Source organism: Sapajus apella, unplaced genomic scaffold (assembly GCF_009761245.1).
Source record: "Sapajus apella isolate SASKATOON/1434 unplaced genomic scaffold, GSC_monkey_1.0 scaffold49, whole genome shotgun sequence".
NCBI classification, from domain to species: domain Eukaryota; kingdom Metazoa; phylum Chordata; class Mammalia; order Primates; family Cebidae; genus Sapajus; species Sapajus apella.
In genome coordinates this window covers 15444593-15459541 of record NW_022436989.1, presented here as the reverse complement: position 1 = coordinate 15459541, position 14949 = coordinate 15444593, and the positions used below count along the sequence as shown (strand labels likewise).

Below are 14949 nucleotides of genomic sequence, written 5' to 3'. Positions count from 1 at the left end.
TTAGTGTTTGGGAGCCTTTTCGATATTATGTTCTAATTCCTTAACCTCCTTTCCCTTCTACGTAAGTAAAAATGAGAATCTCAGGAATGGAAGTTTCAGTTTCTTCTGAAAGATGGTTGCTCCTCAATATTCATGGATTCTGTATGTGTGAACTTGTGTACTTGCTAAAATTTGTTGTTAACTCCAAAATGAATACTCACAGCACTTTTACGGTCATTTTTAATATTTATTTTACTTTTTAAGAGATGGGGTATCTCTCTGTCATCCAGACTGGGGTGCAGTGGTGTGATCATAACTCACTATAATCTTGAACTCCCGGGCTCAAGTGATTCTCCTGCCTCAGCCTCCCTAGTGGCTGAGACTACAGGCACATGCCACCATGCCCAGCTAATTTTTTTGGGGGGGTAGAGATGGGGGTCTCACCATGTTGCCCAGACTAGCCTTGAACTCCTGGCCTCAAGCGATCCTCTTGCCTCTGCCTCCCAAGGTACTGGGATTACAGGCGTGAGCCGTCGTGATGGGGGTCATTTTTGAACCTGCACAGAGTGGCAAAAAATGTGGGTCACCTGATGTGCATGCTTTCTACTTAGGTCAAACAAGGTCAGACCAGACGACATTCTACCTTCTCTTTCGTACTGCAAACTAGTATCCTTTTCATGGTCTATTTAATGCCATCTTTTTTTTTTTTTTATTACTTTTTTGTGTTCTTTATTGGTGAGTTCGCTGTTTCAAATGGCCCCTAAGCACAGTGCCAGTGCCGTCTAGTGCTACTAAGCACGAGAAGGCTGTGATGGGCCTAATGGAGAAGACATGGGTGCTCCATAAACTTCATTCAGGCATGTGTTAGAGTGCTGCTGGCCAGAGTGCAATGCTCATGAATCAATAATACACTTTAAATAAGGTGTTTTTAAACAGAAACACACATAGAACAAGGTTATGTGTCGACTGATTGAGGAATGTGTTGTGACCGGGGGCTCATGGGAACCTATCCCATATTTCTCCTAGGAGCAATGTTTCATTATTCCCTAATTCAGTGTTCACAGACATTTTATAGTACATAACTACGATACTGTGAATAAGGAGAATCAACTGTGTATATTTTACGCTGTTTAGAAATCGCTGCCCAGTGAGATTTCCAGGGGTTGGGTGGGACTGAGAAGATGGTAATAAAGGCAGTTGGTAACTAGGCGTGCAGAGGAGGGATGTGGAGTGGGCCCCGCAAGGTAGGCTGAACCTAAGGCCATAGAAACTGGTGAGAAAGGAAGGACGATGGCTGCAGGGCATTACAGGACGTTCCACAGGCAGGGTGGTGGCACCGTGCAAGGCATGGCCACTGGGGCTGTGCCTCCAGCAAAGATGGGCATTCAGACATGTCCCAGGGCAGTCCATTCAGGGTCTTATGGAGATCACTGGATGAGGCGGGCATGGTGGGGTGGGCTTTGGCTGTAAATGAGTTTTTTTCTGACCCTATTTCCTGCATTTCTTCGGCTTCTGTTCTAATAAATGTTTAATGATACTGTCATTTGGATGTGGCGATGGTAATGCTACAGCTTTATGTGGCGCTCAAACCATTCACACAGCCTTTCTTCTATCCCTAATATATAGGACTAAGTTACTGGTAAACTTCCCGGTTGTAATATAGAGCAATTCAAGGACAAAGAGGTTAATATCATTGTTCATTCATTCTTTCATTCATTCAGAAAGCGTTCTTCAATGACTACTAGTACGATGTCTTATGCTAGGCTTTGGAGATTGTTAGGATAGGTTAGTAACAAGCACTACATTAGAGGCTCAACACAACAAAATTGTGTTTCTTGTGTGTATGCTTCATGTTCAACAGAGGGTTTTGGTGGGGGCTCTGCTCCATAGAATCACTCAAGAACCCAGCCTGCGCCATCTGAACATATGGCCCCCTTAGTCACTGACATGAGGAAGAGAATGTTAGGAAGTCCTACAAGAACGATCAGATGCTTCAGCATAGAGGTAACCCCATCACTTCCACTCATACCCCTGTTCAGCAGAACAAGGAGAAAGGCATTTGTACTCTTTCCATGTAACCAGAGCAGTGGAGAATCAAGTAAGTGTAAATACTAGCATCTTATACATGGACGCAAAATAGTTCTTCCCTCCAGATGCTCAAGGTTGGATGATGTGCACCCACCAAACCAAACAAAGCAAAACAATGAGTATAACCTGGTGTAATCAGTACTCCATTCTTCCAGTGGCTCAGAAAAAAACCAAAAACCAAAAAACCCCAACAAACCTTGGCATCATCCTTGTGTGTCTCCCTCAGACCCCACCTGTGATGTGTTAGCAAATCCCGTTGGCTCTGTGTTTAACCAGCCATTTTCTGAATATATCCAGAATCAGATCACATCTCACCATCTTCGCTGTTGTCACCATCCTCACTATCATCCAAGCTCCCGGCATCTCCTTCCTGAATGTTCCCATAGCCTCCTACCTGGCCTCCCTTCTTCTGCCCTTACTAACAGCAGCCAGAGTGAAAGTGTTTGAAACATAAGTCAGATCATGTGCTCTTCTGCTCCAAGCCCTCCAGTGGTACCCCATGAACTTCAGAGTAAAATCGGAACTTTAAAATGGTCTTCATGTCTCTTCTTGACACCATCTTCGTTACCTCTCTGACCTCATTCGCTACAGTTTTCTATCAATCCGCCCCAGAGCCAGTGGCATCTTGCTTCCATTTGCTTCTCATTTCACTTTCACTTCTTGCTTTCTTACCAGAAACACTTCTGCATGAGCTTTTGTACTGGCTCTTCCTCTGTGGGAATGTTTTTCTCCCAGACAGCCTCATGGTTCAGTCCCTTACTGCTTTTAAATCTTTGCGTAAATGTCACCATCTCAAGGAGATCAGATTTCAAATTGCAGTCCCCACCTCTACCAGCATCCCTAATCTCCCTAACTTGGTTCTCCCTTTTCCTTTTTCATAGTATTAATCCCTTGCTAAGGTGCCATAAAACTTACAGTTGACTGGCCGGGCATGGTGGTTCATGCCTGTAATCCCAGCAGTTTGGGAGGCTGAGGCAGGTGGATCATGAGATCAGGAGATCGAGACCATCCTGGTTAACACGGTGAAACCCTGTCTGTACTAAAAATAAAAAAAATAGCTGGGTGTGGTGGTGGGTGCCTATGGTCCCAGCTACTTGGGAGGCTGAGGCAGGAGAATCGCTTAACTAGGGAGGCAAATGTTGCAGTGAGCCGAGATCACATGACTGCACTCCAGCCTGTGTGACAGAGTGAGACTTTGTCTAAAAAAAAAAACAAAACAAAAAACAACAAACAAACAAACAAACAAAAAAGCTTACAGTAGACCCTTGAACCACATTGGTTTGAGCTGCAAGGGTCACTTATATGCAGATTCTCTTCCACCTCTGCTACCCCTGAGACACCAAGACCAACCCCCTTCCTCCTCCTCCTCAGCCTACTCAAGATGAAGATGATGAGGATGAGGACTTTGATGATGATCCATTTTCACTATGAATAGGAAATTTATTTTATGTTTCTTATGATTTTTTTCATCGTCTAGTCGATGCTGATTTTATTTTTTTCTCAATGATTTTTAAATAACATTTTCTTTTTTCCAGTTTACTTTTATTGTAAGAATACAGAATATAATACCTATAACAAACAAAATGTGTGTTAATCAACTGTTTATGGTAAGGTCTCTAGTCAACAGTAGGCTCTTAATAGTTAAGTTTTGGGGAAGTCAAAAGTTTTACACAGATTTTCAACTGTGTAGGGAAGGGAGTCAGTGCCCATAATCCCTGTGTTGTTCAAGGGTCAACTGTATTATGTTTTTGTCTAGAATGTAAGTCTAGAGGGCTAAGCATTTTATGATGTAGCCTTGGTACACCAACACAATACAAAAATGGCCTAATATCTAAGAGGCACTTGGCAAATATTTGTTGAATGGGTCTATGAATAGAACCAAGAACAGGTCACAGTGGTGGTATAGAGGAGGGACATTTAATACGGACTGAAGGAGACAACACCTGTGCTAAGGGTCGAAGGAAATGTAGGTGTGAGCCAGGCAAAGAATGGGCAGAAGGTGTTTTTTTAGCCCAAATTCATTCATTGGTAGGCCAAGAATTCATTGTCAGTAATCTCTGGGTCTCCCGTTGAGAAGAACAATAATTATATTACTCAGTTCTTATGCTACTAATAAAGACATACCCAAGTCTGGTTAATTTGTATAGAAAAAGAGGTTTAATGAACTCACAGTTCCACATGGCTGGTGAGGAGGCCTCACAGTCATGGTGGAAGGCAAAAGAGGAGAAAGGCATGTCTTACATCGTGGCAGGCAAGAGGGAGCTTGTGCAAGGGAACTCCCTTTCATAAAACCATCAGATCTCATGAGACGTATTCACTATCATGAGAACAGCATGGGAAAGACTCACCCCCATAATTCAATTACCTCCTACCAGGTCCCTCCCACAACATGTGGGAATTATGGGAGCTACAATTCAAGATGAGATTTGAGTGGGGACACAGCCAAACCATGTCAGTGATGCTAAGTCAACACATTGGTAACATTCAGACAGGTAACTGGATCACTGAGTCTCCATGTGGGTTGACATAAGACTGTGCCCTTTTCTGTAATGGAAAATATTTGAGCCTTAGGGCTTCTCAGAAGGGTTTTGTGAGGGGTTTGCTGTCATTCTTAGTCAAGCTTTCAGGACAGCCTGCTGCGCTTAAGTTCATGCGCTTTTTCTCTTGGTTTTTCTTCCAATTTCGATGTGTTTACCTTTATAATTTTAATGTGATTTTTAGAACAGAGACCATTTGGTCAGGAAATTTGTCTTCCTTCTCATTATGCATTTCTTCATGCAGATAAGGGCACAGTGTGATGTTTTTGTTTAAAATAACATTTTAACTATTTATGTGGGTGTTATGCTCAAATTACGCCTTTTCTTTATATCAACTTTTTTTTTGGAGAAGCGAATGTATCTGGCATTGAAAAAAATGTGCATTTTGTTTTTTAAAAAGAGAAGTTCAGTTTTGAAACACTTTTTAAATGTTCTTAGTTTTCACAAGTTTTTGCTTGAATTCTATTGTAATTTTTTATTTTTTCCCCTTTAAACCAACATAGGTAATATCCTTAAGATTAAAGCTTCAGAAACTTCAAGAAGATGCAGTTGAGGATGATGATTATGATAAAGGTGAGTTTTAATTTGTTTATTGATTTTTTTTCTCATAATGTCCCATTTCTCTTTCCCTCCTTACTCATATCTACCCTTTAAATACCAAATGAATTGTACACTTTGATTCTCTGATCATCGCCACCAGGGAATAGTTGACTCTTTTACAGCATTATTGTTTTGTGGATTTCAAAGTACTTTATGAACATTAATCCTTTGGGTTATAAATATAACCTTATCAATTGTCCAGAAGCACTTAGAGTAGTTGCACAATGAAAATTATATTAGCTTGTCACCTGTCTGCCCATGGTGTGATATATCTGTAATTCACTTGTTCATGGAAAAATATTTGTTGAACACCTATTAAGTGCCAGGTAATATGGGAGGCAATAGGAAAGTAAGACAGACATGGTATCTGCCCTTGTGTTGCCAGTAAACATAAGTCCTCATGGGGCTTTCTGACTTCATAATTTCCAGAATTGGAGATAGAAAATGGGATTTGAGAAATATCAGACTGTGCCAAAGGGGGTCACATGCATCAAATTTCCACATACTTGGCCTAAAATATCCAAGATAAAAAGGAGAAGTTACAACATAAGGCCAGAAAAAAACAACAATTAAAATGAGGCACCAATATAGAAGTTGGGCTGGAAGTGGATGAGAGCTGACATGGGGGTCGAATGGCCACAAGGTAGACTGAGTCAAAGGAAAGCTTTCAGGTGTGGTTGTCCTGGGAACAATCCTGAAAACTTCAGATGCTCAGTGCAAGATCTCACACCCATTTCTGCCGGGTATGGGAAAGAGAAAGGGCTTCAAATGACATCTAGATTTCTCTAGGCCCCTACTAACTTGATAGAAACTCCTGGTGTTGATCAAGTTCGGTACATCCAGGATTGATCTGGAAATGGAATTTAAGGATTCTTCTGGAAGCTGGTTAGCCTTAAGGTATGGGTATTCAGCCTTCTTAGTCCATATGATATTGTCATTGAATATGTCATAGACTGTTGGAATCAGGGCACTATGGGAATAAGATGAGTATTTCCAAAAGGAGGTAGAAAATCCTATTCTAGGAAATACTGTTGCATATTCTCATTACCGATTCATTGCAGTTGGGTTTAGGAAGTGATGGGGGCATGGGAGGAAGGGAGAAAGGATTGGAGACAGAGGAGGGACTCTTTACATTCTCCCAGTCCTCCTTTTACAGGCCGCTTGATTTCGTAATAACACTGGGTGGAAGATGAGGTGCCTGAGAGAGGAGGCAAGCCGGAGGCAGGGGAAGGCACCCCTCAACCCCAGCCTCAGCAACTTCGACTCGGGCACAGCTGTAGGCAGGGAGGAAATGAGCTATTCCTGGGCCAGGGCTCACCTGCTGGTTTTCGTCTGTGGGAGATAATTACATCTAGCTTTGAAGCTCCCCACTATTGCACAGATTTATTTTTCTTGCCATGGGTTGAGTCATGGTCTCTCTACCTTTAATGACATTGTAACACATAAAGCTTACAGCGCAAGTGAAAAACCAGGACAATCAGGCCCTAGTTTGTCCCCCGCCCCTGCTCAGGTCCTGGTGAACTTTCTAGACTTCTCTCAATGGGCTTCATTAAATGGAGACCTCACTTCTTTACAGTCTTTTCTGCAAACATTCTGCAACACCTATGGGAATGGGGTTTGACAGGATACCCCTCATCAGGAAAGCCTAAAGAATATAGGCGTCTTTCTTTAGTGTTTCTGCCCGTTTCTGTTCTTGTTGGCACATCACTACTTACTGCATCAGGAGTTTCAGGGTGGGCTCAGCATTCTGTGTTTCCCAAGCCCTCCCAGTGATTGGGGTGTGTCCTGAGGCTTGAGAAAACATGGGTGCAGAGCTTATACCAGTGAGAGCCAGGCCTGGGGGGCAGCAGCCAGCTGAGTCCTGGAAGCAGGGTTGAGTCTATGGACTGAGTTCTTTCTGATCCACCAGAAATCTGTGCAACAGACAAGCATCCTGGTAGGCACAGGACACACGATTTACATGCCACTTCCCTTGTCTTGTTCCTAATCCCATAAACCTGATTCAGTGTGTTGAGAGGTAAATGTTCTTGTGGAATAGGCACAATGCCTGGCATATAGGAGGCAGACCCTCAGTAAATGTTGTGTGAAGGAATTAATTAATAAATGACTTGCTGCCTGAATGCATGGAGGCTATGGATGGCTAGCTGGAGTGAACAAGGAGAAAGTGCTCTTGCCACCCGTAGGTAGCTCATCTGCAGTGCCCAGGATAGAGGGTGGGAGTGGGTGAACGGGAAGATCTTTGCATAGAAATTGGCATATGTGAAAAATATCTATTAAGTATATAACAGCACTTCTCAGACTTTAATGTATCTATGAATAACCTGGGTAGGTAAAAGATTAAAATGCAGATTCTGATTAAGTAGGACTGGGGTGGGGTGGGAGACTCCATTTCTAATTATCTCCCGATGCACATGCTGCTAGCCTATGAGTCACACTTTGAGTAATAATGGCATATAAGAAATCCAAACAATGCCCAAATCTCAAGAACATGTCATGAGGCTCACGACATCCTTAGCACCTACGAAAAATGCCAACACTTAGATCTGCAAACATGCCATGTATAAAGGCATATCAAATGCTGTCCTCCAGTTCTGCACCTCAAGGAGTATGCAGTCCAGGAGGGGGAACTGAGTCATACACAGTAAGAATAATAAACCTATACATAATATCTCCCTTCAAATAAAGACAAGGCAGTCCTAAAGAGGGAGAAATGCCTTCTGCCAGAGCTTGGGGTGGGTGAAGAATTGGCGCAGTGGAGGAGGAGGTGGTTTAGGTAGGTCCTGAAGGGTAGGATCTGATGCAGCTGGCAGGGCATTCCAGCAAAGAGAAGAGGGAAAAGGCACTGTTACCACAAGCCACCATCCCGAAGTCGGACTTGAAAAGAGGCTTGCAACTGACTCTTGTTTGAAATGGATCACAAAAGGGCTCAGTGCTTGGACTTGTCAGTGATTGATAAGTTATTATAAATTGATCACTAAGTCATTAGAAAAGTTTGGAAGACATAAAGGTAGACAATTTGTTGTTATGAGATTTGTTCAAATAAGATTTGAGTATAATTTCCTCTCATATAGTTAGTTGAGGGTAACTATTAAACATTTTAAGAATTGTCGAGGTTTTTTTTTTTTTTATATAGTTTTTGCTTGATTTGCTCCTTTTTCACTGTTAGGAGCAGCTGTGCAGCCCTGCTCTGTCTCAGGGGAAGGGGTCTGCTGGAATCTGAGAGGTTTGCCAGGGGAAACGAGAGGGCAGCCTTCTCTCCCTTGGTTTTTGTTGTTGTTGTTGTTTTTTCTCTCTTTCTTTCCAGTTTCACTCATAAAAATGACATTGTGTTCTAAAGAAAGAAGCAGTTGGCACAGAATATAGAGTTCCATGTTTCATCTCATCAAAGTGCTGGCAGATTTACCCATTAGTGCCTTGCGGGAAAACCTTCTCAGGGCTCTATGTCTCTCCCTCACTAGGAAAGTAAAGTTAATATTTCTTTATATTCTTGCATAAGGTGGAAGGGCTTGGGAGAAAAAGAATAAAGCTTTTTATTAACAGTATTTGCACAGCATCCTCCTCTGAGAGGTTTCATCAGATTCATTACATTAATGCCTATCCCATGCTTACGGTCAGCTGAGGCGCAAGTTTGAGACCTCAGGGTCCTGCAGGGAGAGGAATTGTAGTCAGTGCTGGGGATAATGATTCCAGCTCTGATGTGGGCGGGGCAGAGAAAAGGAGGGCGTGGGCAATGAGTTTCCATGTGGTTACTGTTCCAGTTGTCCCTGCACCCGTTTGTGCCCCATAATATCCCCCTGGCTGCTCACGTCTCACGTCCAGCAGTGACCATGCCCACCTCCACTTCCAATGCGAGCAATGAGAGATTGTGAAGAGGAAGGAACACAATTTTGGGAACTCAGCATTTCAGTGACTTATATCAATGTGATATATAGTGCAGCTGGCCTCACTCTGCTGGTTTAGAATTTCCTTCTTGGAGGAAAAGTAGCCAGCATCGTAGCACTTTCTCAATCTGTTGTCTCCACCCCTCTCCGTTATGACACAGTTCTAGTACAATAAACATTTATATACAATGACAGGCATTGAAAGAAAAATGGTCGCAGCAGAGGCCAAGCATAAAAACACTCTAGGTTGAGACCAGCTTTTGTCTAAATTACCATAATGTCCCTTTTTCTGAATTACGCCTTGAGCAAGATTTCTGTATCCACAGTTCCTCTTCAGTGATGGTGTGCAAATTACCCAATCTGATACCCCTTTCCTTGACAAGGAACCTGGCTTACACCTCCCTGAGGGTTTGATGTCTGAGCAAACTCCAGGAGCCTGGCAGCTAGAACCAGAATCCCTGCTACAGAACCGTCAATGTGACTGAACACAGCAAAACCCCACAGATTACTTTTCCCTGTGTTTCATTCCAGCCTAGAAAGAAGAAAACAAGATTGAATTGCCCGTTTTTATATCCTCAGGACTGCCAGAGTCAATGGGAGGTGGATGCTATTTGGGGGCCCATGGAACATAAATGCCTCTCTTGGCAGCCTGTGTCGTTTTGCTTTGTGACTTAAAAAGTGGACTGCAATTGAAATCTTCTCAGAGAGACAGATCCACCAAAACTGTCACTTTATAATGTCTGCACAGAAAAAAAGCAAACATGACCACAGGTGCAATTTCCACCTGGAGCTCCCCTGAACAGGTACTTCCCTCCCTCCCTGCACACCAGGACTTTGGAGTGTTCTTGCCTCTGCTCTATAGAGCTCTCCCTCCCTTTCCTGTGAGATCTGCTTGCAATATCACCTTGTCCTGGCATACTAACAAAATCTATTGATTAAAACCCAAATCAACAGCCCAAATCTCAAGTACATGTCATGAGACTCACTACATCCTTAGCACCTATGAAAAATGCCAGCACTTAGACCTGCAAACACAAATGGGAGCTGCTCAGAGTCACCATTGGTTATGATCTCTGCCCTTAATTTACAGAATGATAAATTCTCCTGGAAACAAGAAAAGAAGAGATGGTGCAACCAAGTAAAAGAAATGGCATTTTATGTTTCCTCTTTTTATGATACGTTTGTTTTATTGGATAGCAGCTCTGGTGCCAATCATACTCCCAAAAGACACAATTCTGAATGCTATCGTCCTGAATGTTGAAATCTCCCCAAATTAAATCCCTAAAAATCAAAATCCCTAAAGCCTAAACCCCTGAAGTCTAAAATCCATAACATCTGAAATCCTGAAAAATCACAATCCTGAAAGATTAAAATCCCACATGCTGAAATTCAAAAAATCAAATTCTAGGGAAAGGATTTTAGTGAGTTTTTTGTTGCATCACGTTAGTTACATCATGGTAGGTGAATGTATTACCTTGTTATTGTCTTTATTTGGAAATTAGGTATAGTTTAAGAACATGCATGTACTTGCCAAGCTGACAAGGGGTGGACTTGTGGGCTTAATTTTAAGTGTCAACTTGATTGGGTTAGGAAATACCTTGAAACCCGGTAAAGCAATATTTTGGGTGTTTTTCTGAGGGTATTTCTGTGGAGATTAGCGTGAGCCTGCGTGGACTGGTAGGGAAGATCTGTTTAATGTGGGCAGGCACCATCCTATCTTCAAGGGCCCAGGGAAAACAAATGCAGAAGGCAAATTGGTCTCTCTCAGAACTGAGACAGACTATTTTCTGACCCCATGGACTTCAGAATTTGACTCCTTAAAAGTGCGTTTTTTTTTGTGTGTGTGAAGGAACTTGGATTTTTTTCTTTTCTTTTTTTTTTCAATTGCGCTTTAAGTTCCAGGGTACATGTGCAGATCTTGCAGGATTGTTGCATAGGTGCATACACGCCATGGTGGTTTGCTGTCTCTATCCCTGCTTCACCTACATCAGGCATTTCTCCCAACGTCACCCCTCCCCAACCACCCCACCCCCTGAAAGTACATTATTACAACGTTGACTTTGTGTGTAAGCATTGTGCGTGTACATAACAATGTTGGGATTTCTTCAATACATGAAGAGATGTTTGGACATCTGCATTTGTGAAAAATAAAATTTCTTGAGATCTCCACTCTTTGGGTGAATGCATACGACCCCCTTTGCAGGTTTGTTCCATGCTGGGCACTTTCCCATCCGTTGCCTGATTACATCACATGACCACTGTGGGAGGAATTGTCACTATCATTGTTTTTCCATCGAGGTCATGGAAGCTGCTGAGAGGGAGGACCAGCTGTGTGTTCTGGCCACTCTACCAATTTGCTTCCCACCTCCGCTGGGTCTAGAGCATTTTGTGTCCCACTGTGGAAGACTGAGCTTTGTAGACAGTTGAGGACAAAACTTAGCTAGGAAGTTTCTGACTTCTGGAAACTCTTATTTACCTGACAGTGAGGTAGAGAGCATATGAGCACTCTATACTGGGAGGCATCAGGAAAACGTTCCACAATTTTATCTAAAAAAATTAGTCTATTTTAATCTAAAAAATAGTGCTGATTAAGAAATTAGCGCTTGTGTTATTTCAATTTTAATCTTCAGCATTGTTCTTATAAGAGTATAAGCTTATATATCTGCTTTCTTTTATTTTAAGTAAAAACTTAAAAATTGGGAGATGGGCTATACATTAAGATGGAAATACTATAGGATGAGAATGTGAACAAAATGTCATTTATTTAATTTTGTTGCATTGTCTTAGCTTCTCCTCCTGTTTACAGGAGGATTTACAGTTTTGTAAGTTAAAGGCAGAGATCATATCCAATGGTGACTTTGAGCATTGCCCATTTGTGTTTGCAGGTCTAAGTGTTGGCGTTTTTCATGGGTGCTAAGGGTGCATGCAGTGAGTCAAGCGACACCTACTTGAGATTTTAGCTTTGTGCACCGATGCAAAAGCTTATTGGCATGTGATGGACTTCACTCTCATTCACAGCATAAAATGTGATTTCGTGGTGATGGCTTTTCTCCTTGGCGTGGCATCTGGGTACACACGGCTCTTTCTTAGGTCTTGGTAGGATTTCTTGGAACCCCTGCAGTTCTGGAGGTAGAAGCACAGTGGCGTGAACATTCCTTCTTGATGGCCATGTCATGGTATGTTCCTCTCTGGGAATGGGACCACACTGCTTTGCCTTCTCTGCCCATGAGGACATAATCTGTCCTATAAGGAACACGTGAAATGTTGTCATGGTGCATTATTCATGATAAAATCTGACAGCTTCAAGGTTAGATGTGCTGCCGAATACAAAACGCCAAGCCACGCTTTTTTTTTTCTTTTCTCTGCCTCCCTTCCCTAAATGGTTCTTGGTTGAAACCTGTGCATATTTCCCTGCTAGCTGAGCTGTAGCAGGCAGTTGTGCCAACAGGAGACACATCTTACGTTTTATGTATCTGCCTGTGAGAATCTGCAAGAGACTTTCATGTTGTAGAGTCTCATTGATGAAGCAGAATGTGGTTCAGGAAGTCTCTCTTGCACATAGAAGACTGATTTTGAAGCTACTCTCATAGGTTATCTGTGTTCCTGCTGCCTGCTTAGAGTGGCTAAGAGGCTTCCTGGGATCCCAGGGAGGCAAGCTAAGCTGAGGGAATGTTTTGTCTTGGCCCCCAAACCTGAGCTGCTCCTTAGAAGGTGGTCAGACAGGATGAGGCAGTGACTTCGATCAGAGGCAGCTCTCTGGTATACAGTAAGCACCCTTTCTGTAAGGGCACTTTAGGACTTTAAAAATGTCAACAATTTCACTTTACTCTTCAAAGATTTTTTTTCACAGGGCTTCTCCTCTATACACAGAGTTAAAAACATAAATGAGCCGAGCACAGTGGCTCACACCTGTGATCTTAGCACTTTGGAAGGCTAAGGCAGGAGAACTGCTTGAGCCCAGGAGTTTGAGACTGGCTTCAGCATATTGTGAGATCCCATCTCTACAAAAAATGACAAAAACGATTAGCAAAGCACAGTGTCATGCATTTGTGCTCCCAGCTACTTGGGAGGTGGGGGTGGGAACACTGCTTTAGCCTGGGCAGCTGAACTGCAGTGAGCTATGATTGTGCCACTGCACTGTACACCTGACTGGGTACGGAGCAAGACTCTGTCTCGAAAATAAACAAACACAAACAAGCAGAAAACTCAATAGAAATGAAAGGGATATGCTAATGATCAGGTGTAAACTCCCAAATAGACATGAAACTTCCCATTACAACAATTTTAGGTCCAAACTATCTCTGTATTTGGTGCAAGTGGTTGATTTCAGGAAGGATGTCTTAGTTCGCTTGGACTGCCATGGCAAAGTACTACAGATTGGGTGGCTTAAACAATAGAAACGTGTTGTCTCACTGTTCTGGAGGTTGGAAGTCTATGTCAAGTTGTCAGTAGGGTTGGTCTCTTCTGAGGCCTTTCTCTTTGGCTTGCAGACAGCTATTTTCTCCTTGTGTCTTCACACAGTCTTCCCTTTGTATGCATTGGTGTCTTGATCTGTTTTTATAAGGACATCAGTCATGTTGGATTAGGATGTATCTTCATGACCTCATTGAAACTGAATTACCACCTCTTTAAAGGTCCTGTCTCCAAATACTGTTACATTCTGAGGTCCTGGGGGTTAGTACTCCAACATATGAATGTTGCAGGGGGACACAATTTAGCCCAAAACAGGAGGCCTAAAGGGCTCAGGACAGAGCTAAATACTAACTAAATACATTCAGGTATTTCCACAAAATTTGAATAATTTGGTTTGACTATCTGTGGCCATATGTAGACATTTGATTGAAACTTTTTTTTAAAAAAGAAGACTTTTTGACACAAGTAAGTTGGTTCTTCCCACAAGTGAACTTAGCTGTTTTTTGCATTTTGTTTTATTGCAGAGCGTGGCTCTTACATAGTTGTTTGTGTGAATATTTGCCGGATTTACCATGTCATGGTAAACAAACTATGCATAAAAAAATAACCTACCCTCAAGGAATATACAGCTTAGTTAGAATAAAATATAAATAGTACAAATATGTGAAACTTCAGTTACCATTAGAAATTATTTATTTATTTATTTAGAATTGATGTATATTTTTATATGAGGACATATTTCAAGAGGCAGATACACAACCTAATATCAGCAGAAAAGAGGACTTATTATTTGATGTGACTAGGGGTGGCAGGGGTGATCAGAACGAACAGGTCCTTCACTTTTTTTCTCTGTATTGTGGCTTATTCTTTCAAACCCCTTGTTTCAGTTATCCGTTGCTGCATGTGGTAGGCTGAATGATACCCACCCCTCCCCAAAGATAGCCACATCCTATTCATTGGAACCTATAAATGTACCATATTTGGAAAAGGGACTCTGCAGATGTGATCGAATTAAAGATCTTGATGAGGACATCATCCGAGATTATCTGAGGCAGATCCTATGTGACATCAGATTATGTCTGAGAGAGGCAGAGGGAGATTGGCCCAACTGAAGAGGAGGTGGCTATGTGACCACAGAGGCAGAGACTGGAGTGGTAGCTCTGAGCTAAGGAATACTGGCAGCCACTGGAAGCTGAAAGAGACAAGGACAGGATTTTTCCCAAGGACCTTGGGAGAGAGTACAGCCCTGTTAATACCTTGATTTTAGCTCAGTAAAACTGATTTCAGACTTCTGGCTTCTGAAACAGTGAGAGAATAAATTTATGTGGTTTTAAGCCTGTAAGTTTGTGGTAATTAGTTACAGCAGCCACAGCCAACTTATATACAGCATAACCACCACAAAACTTAGTACTTAAAAGAGGGTCAAAGAGTTATGTTAGCAAAATAGTAGA

General features: G+C 42.3%; 1 protein-coding gene across 12 annotated transcripts in view; it reads left to right on the top strand.

Moving 5' to 3' along the window:
- DISC1 (DISC1 scaffold protein) overlaps positions 1-14949 on the top strand; it is a 373398-nt gene that overhangs the window by 59871 nt on the left and 298578 nt on the right. For 10 of the 12 annotated variants that reach the window (XR_004257992.1, XR_004257994.1, XR_004257993.1 and 7 more), the window contains exon 3: positions 5108-5177. Coding sequence is in view for 9 of the 12 variants with exons in the window: in XM_032242435.1 (XP_032098326.1) it covers positions 5108-5177 (70 nt within the window). In the remaining 3 variants the exon portion in view is untranslated. The other 2 variants (XM_032242441.1, XM_032242440.1) reach the window with 2 other exon arrangements.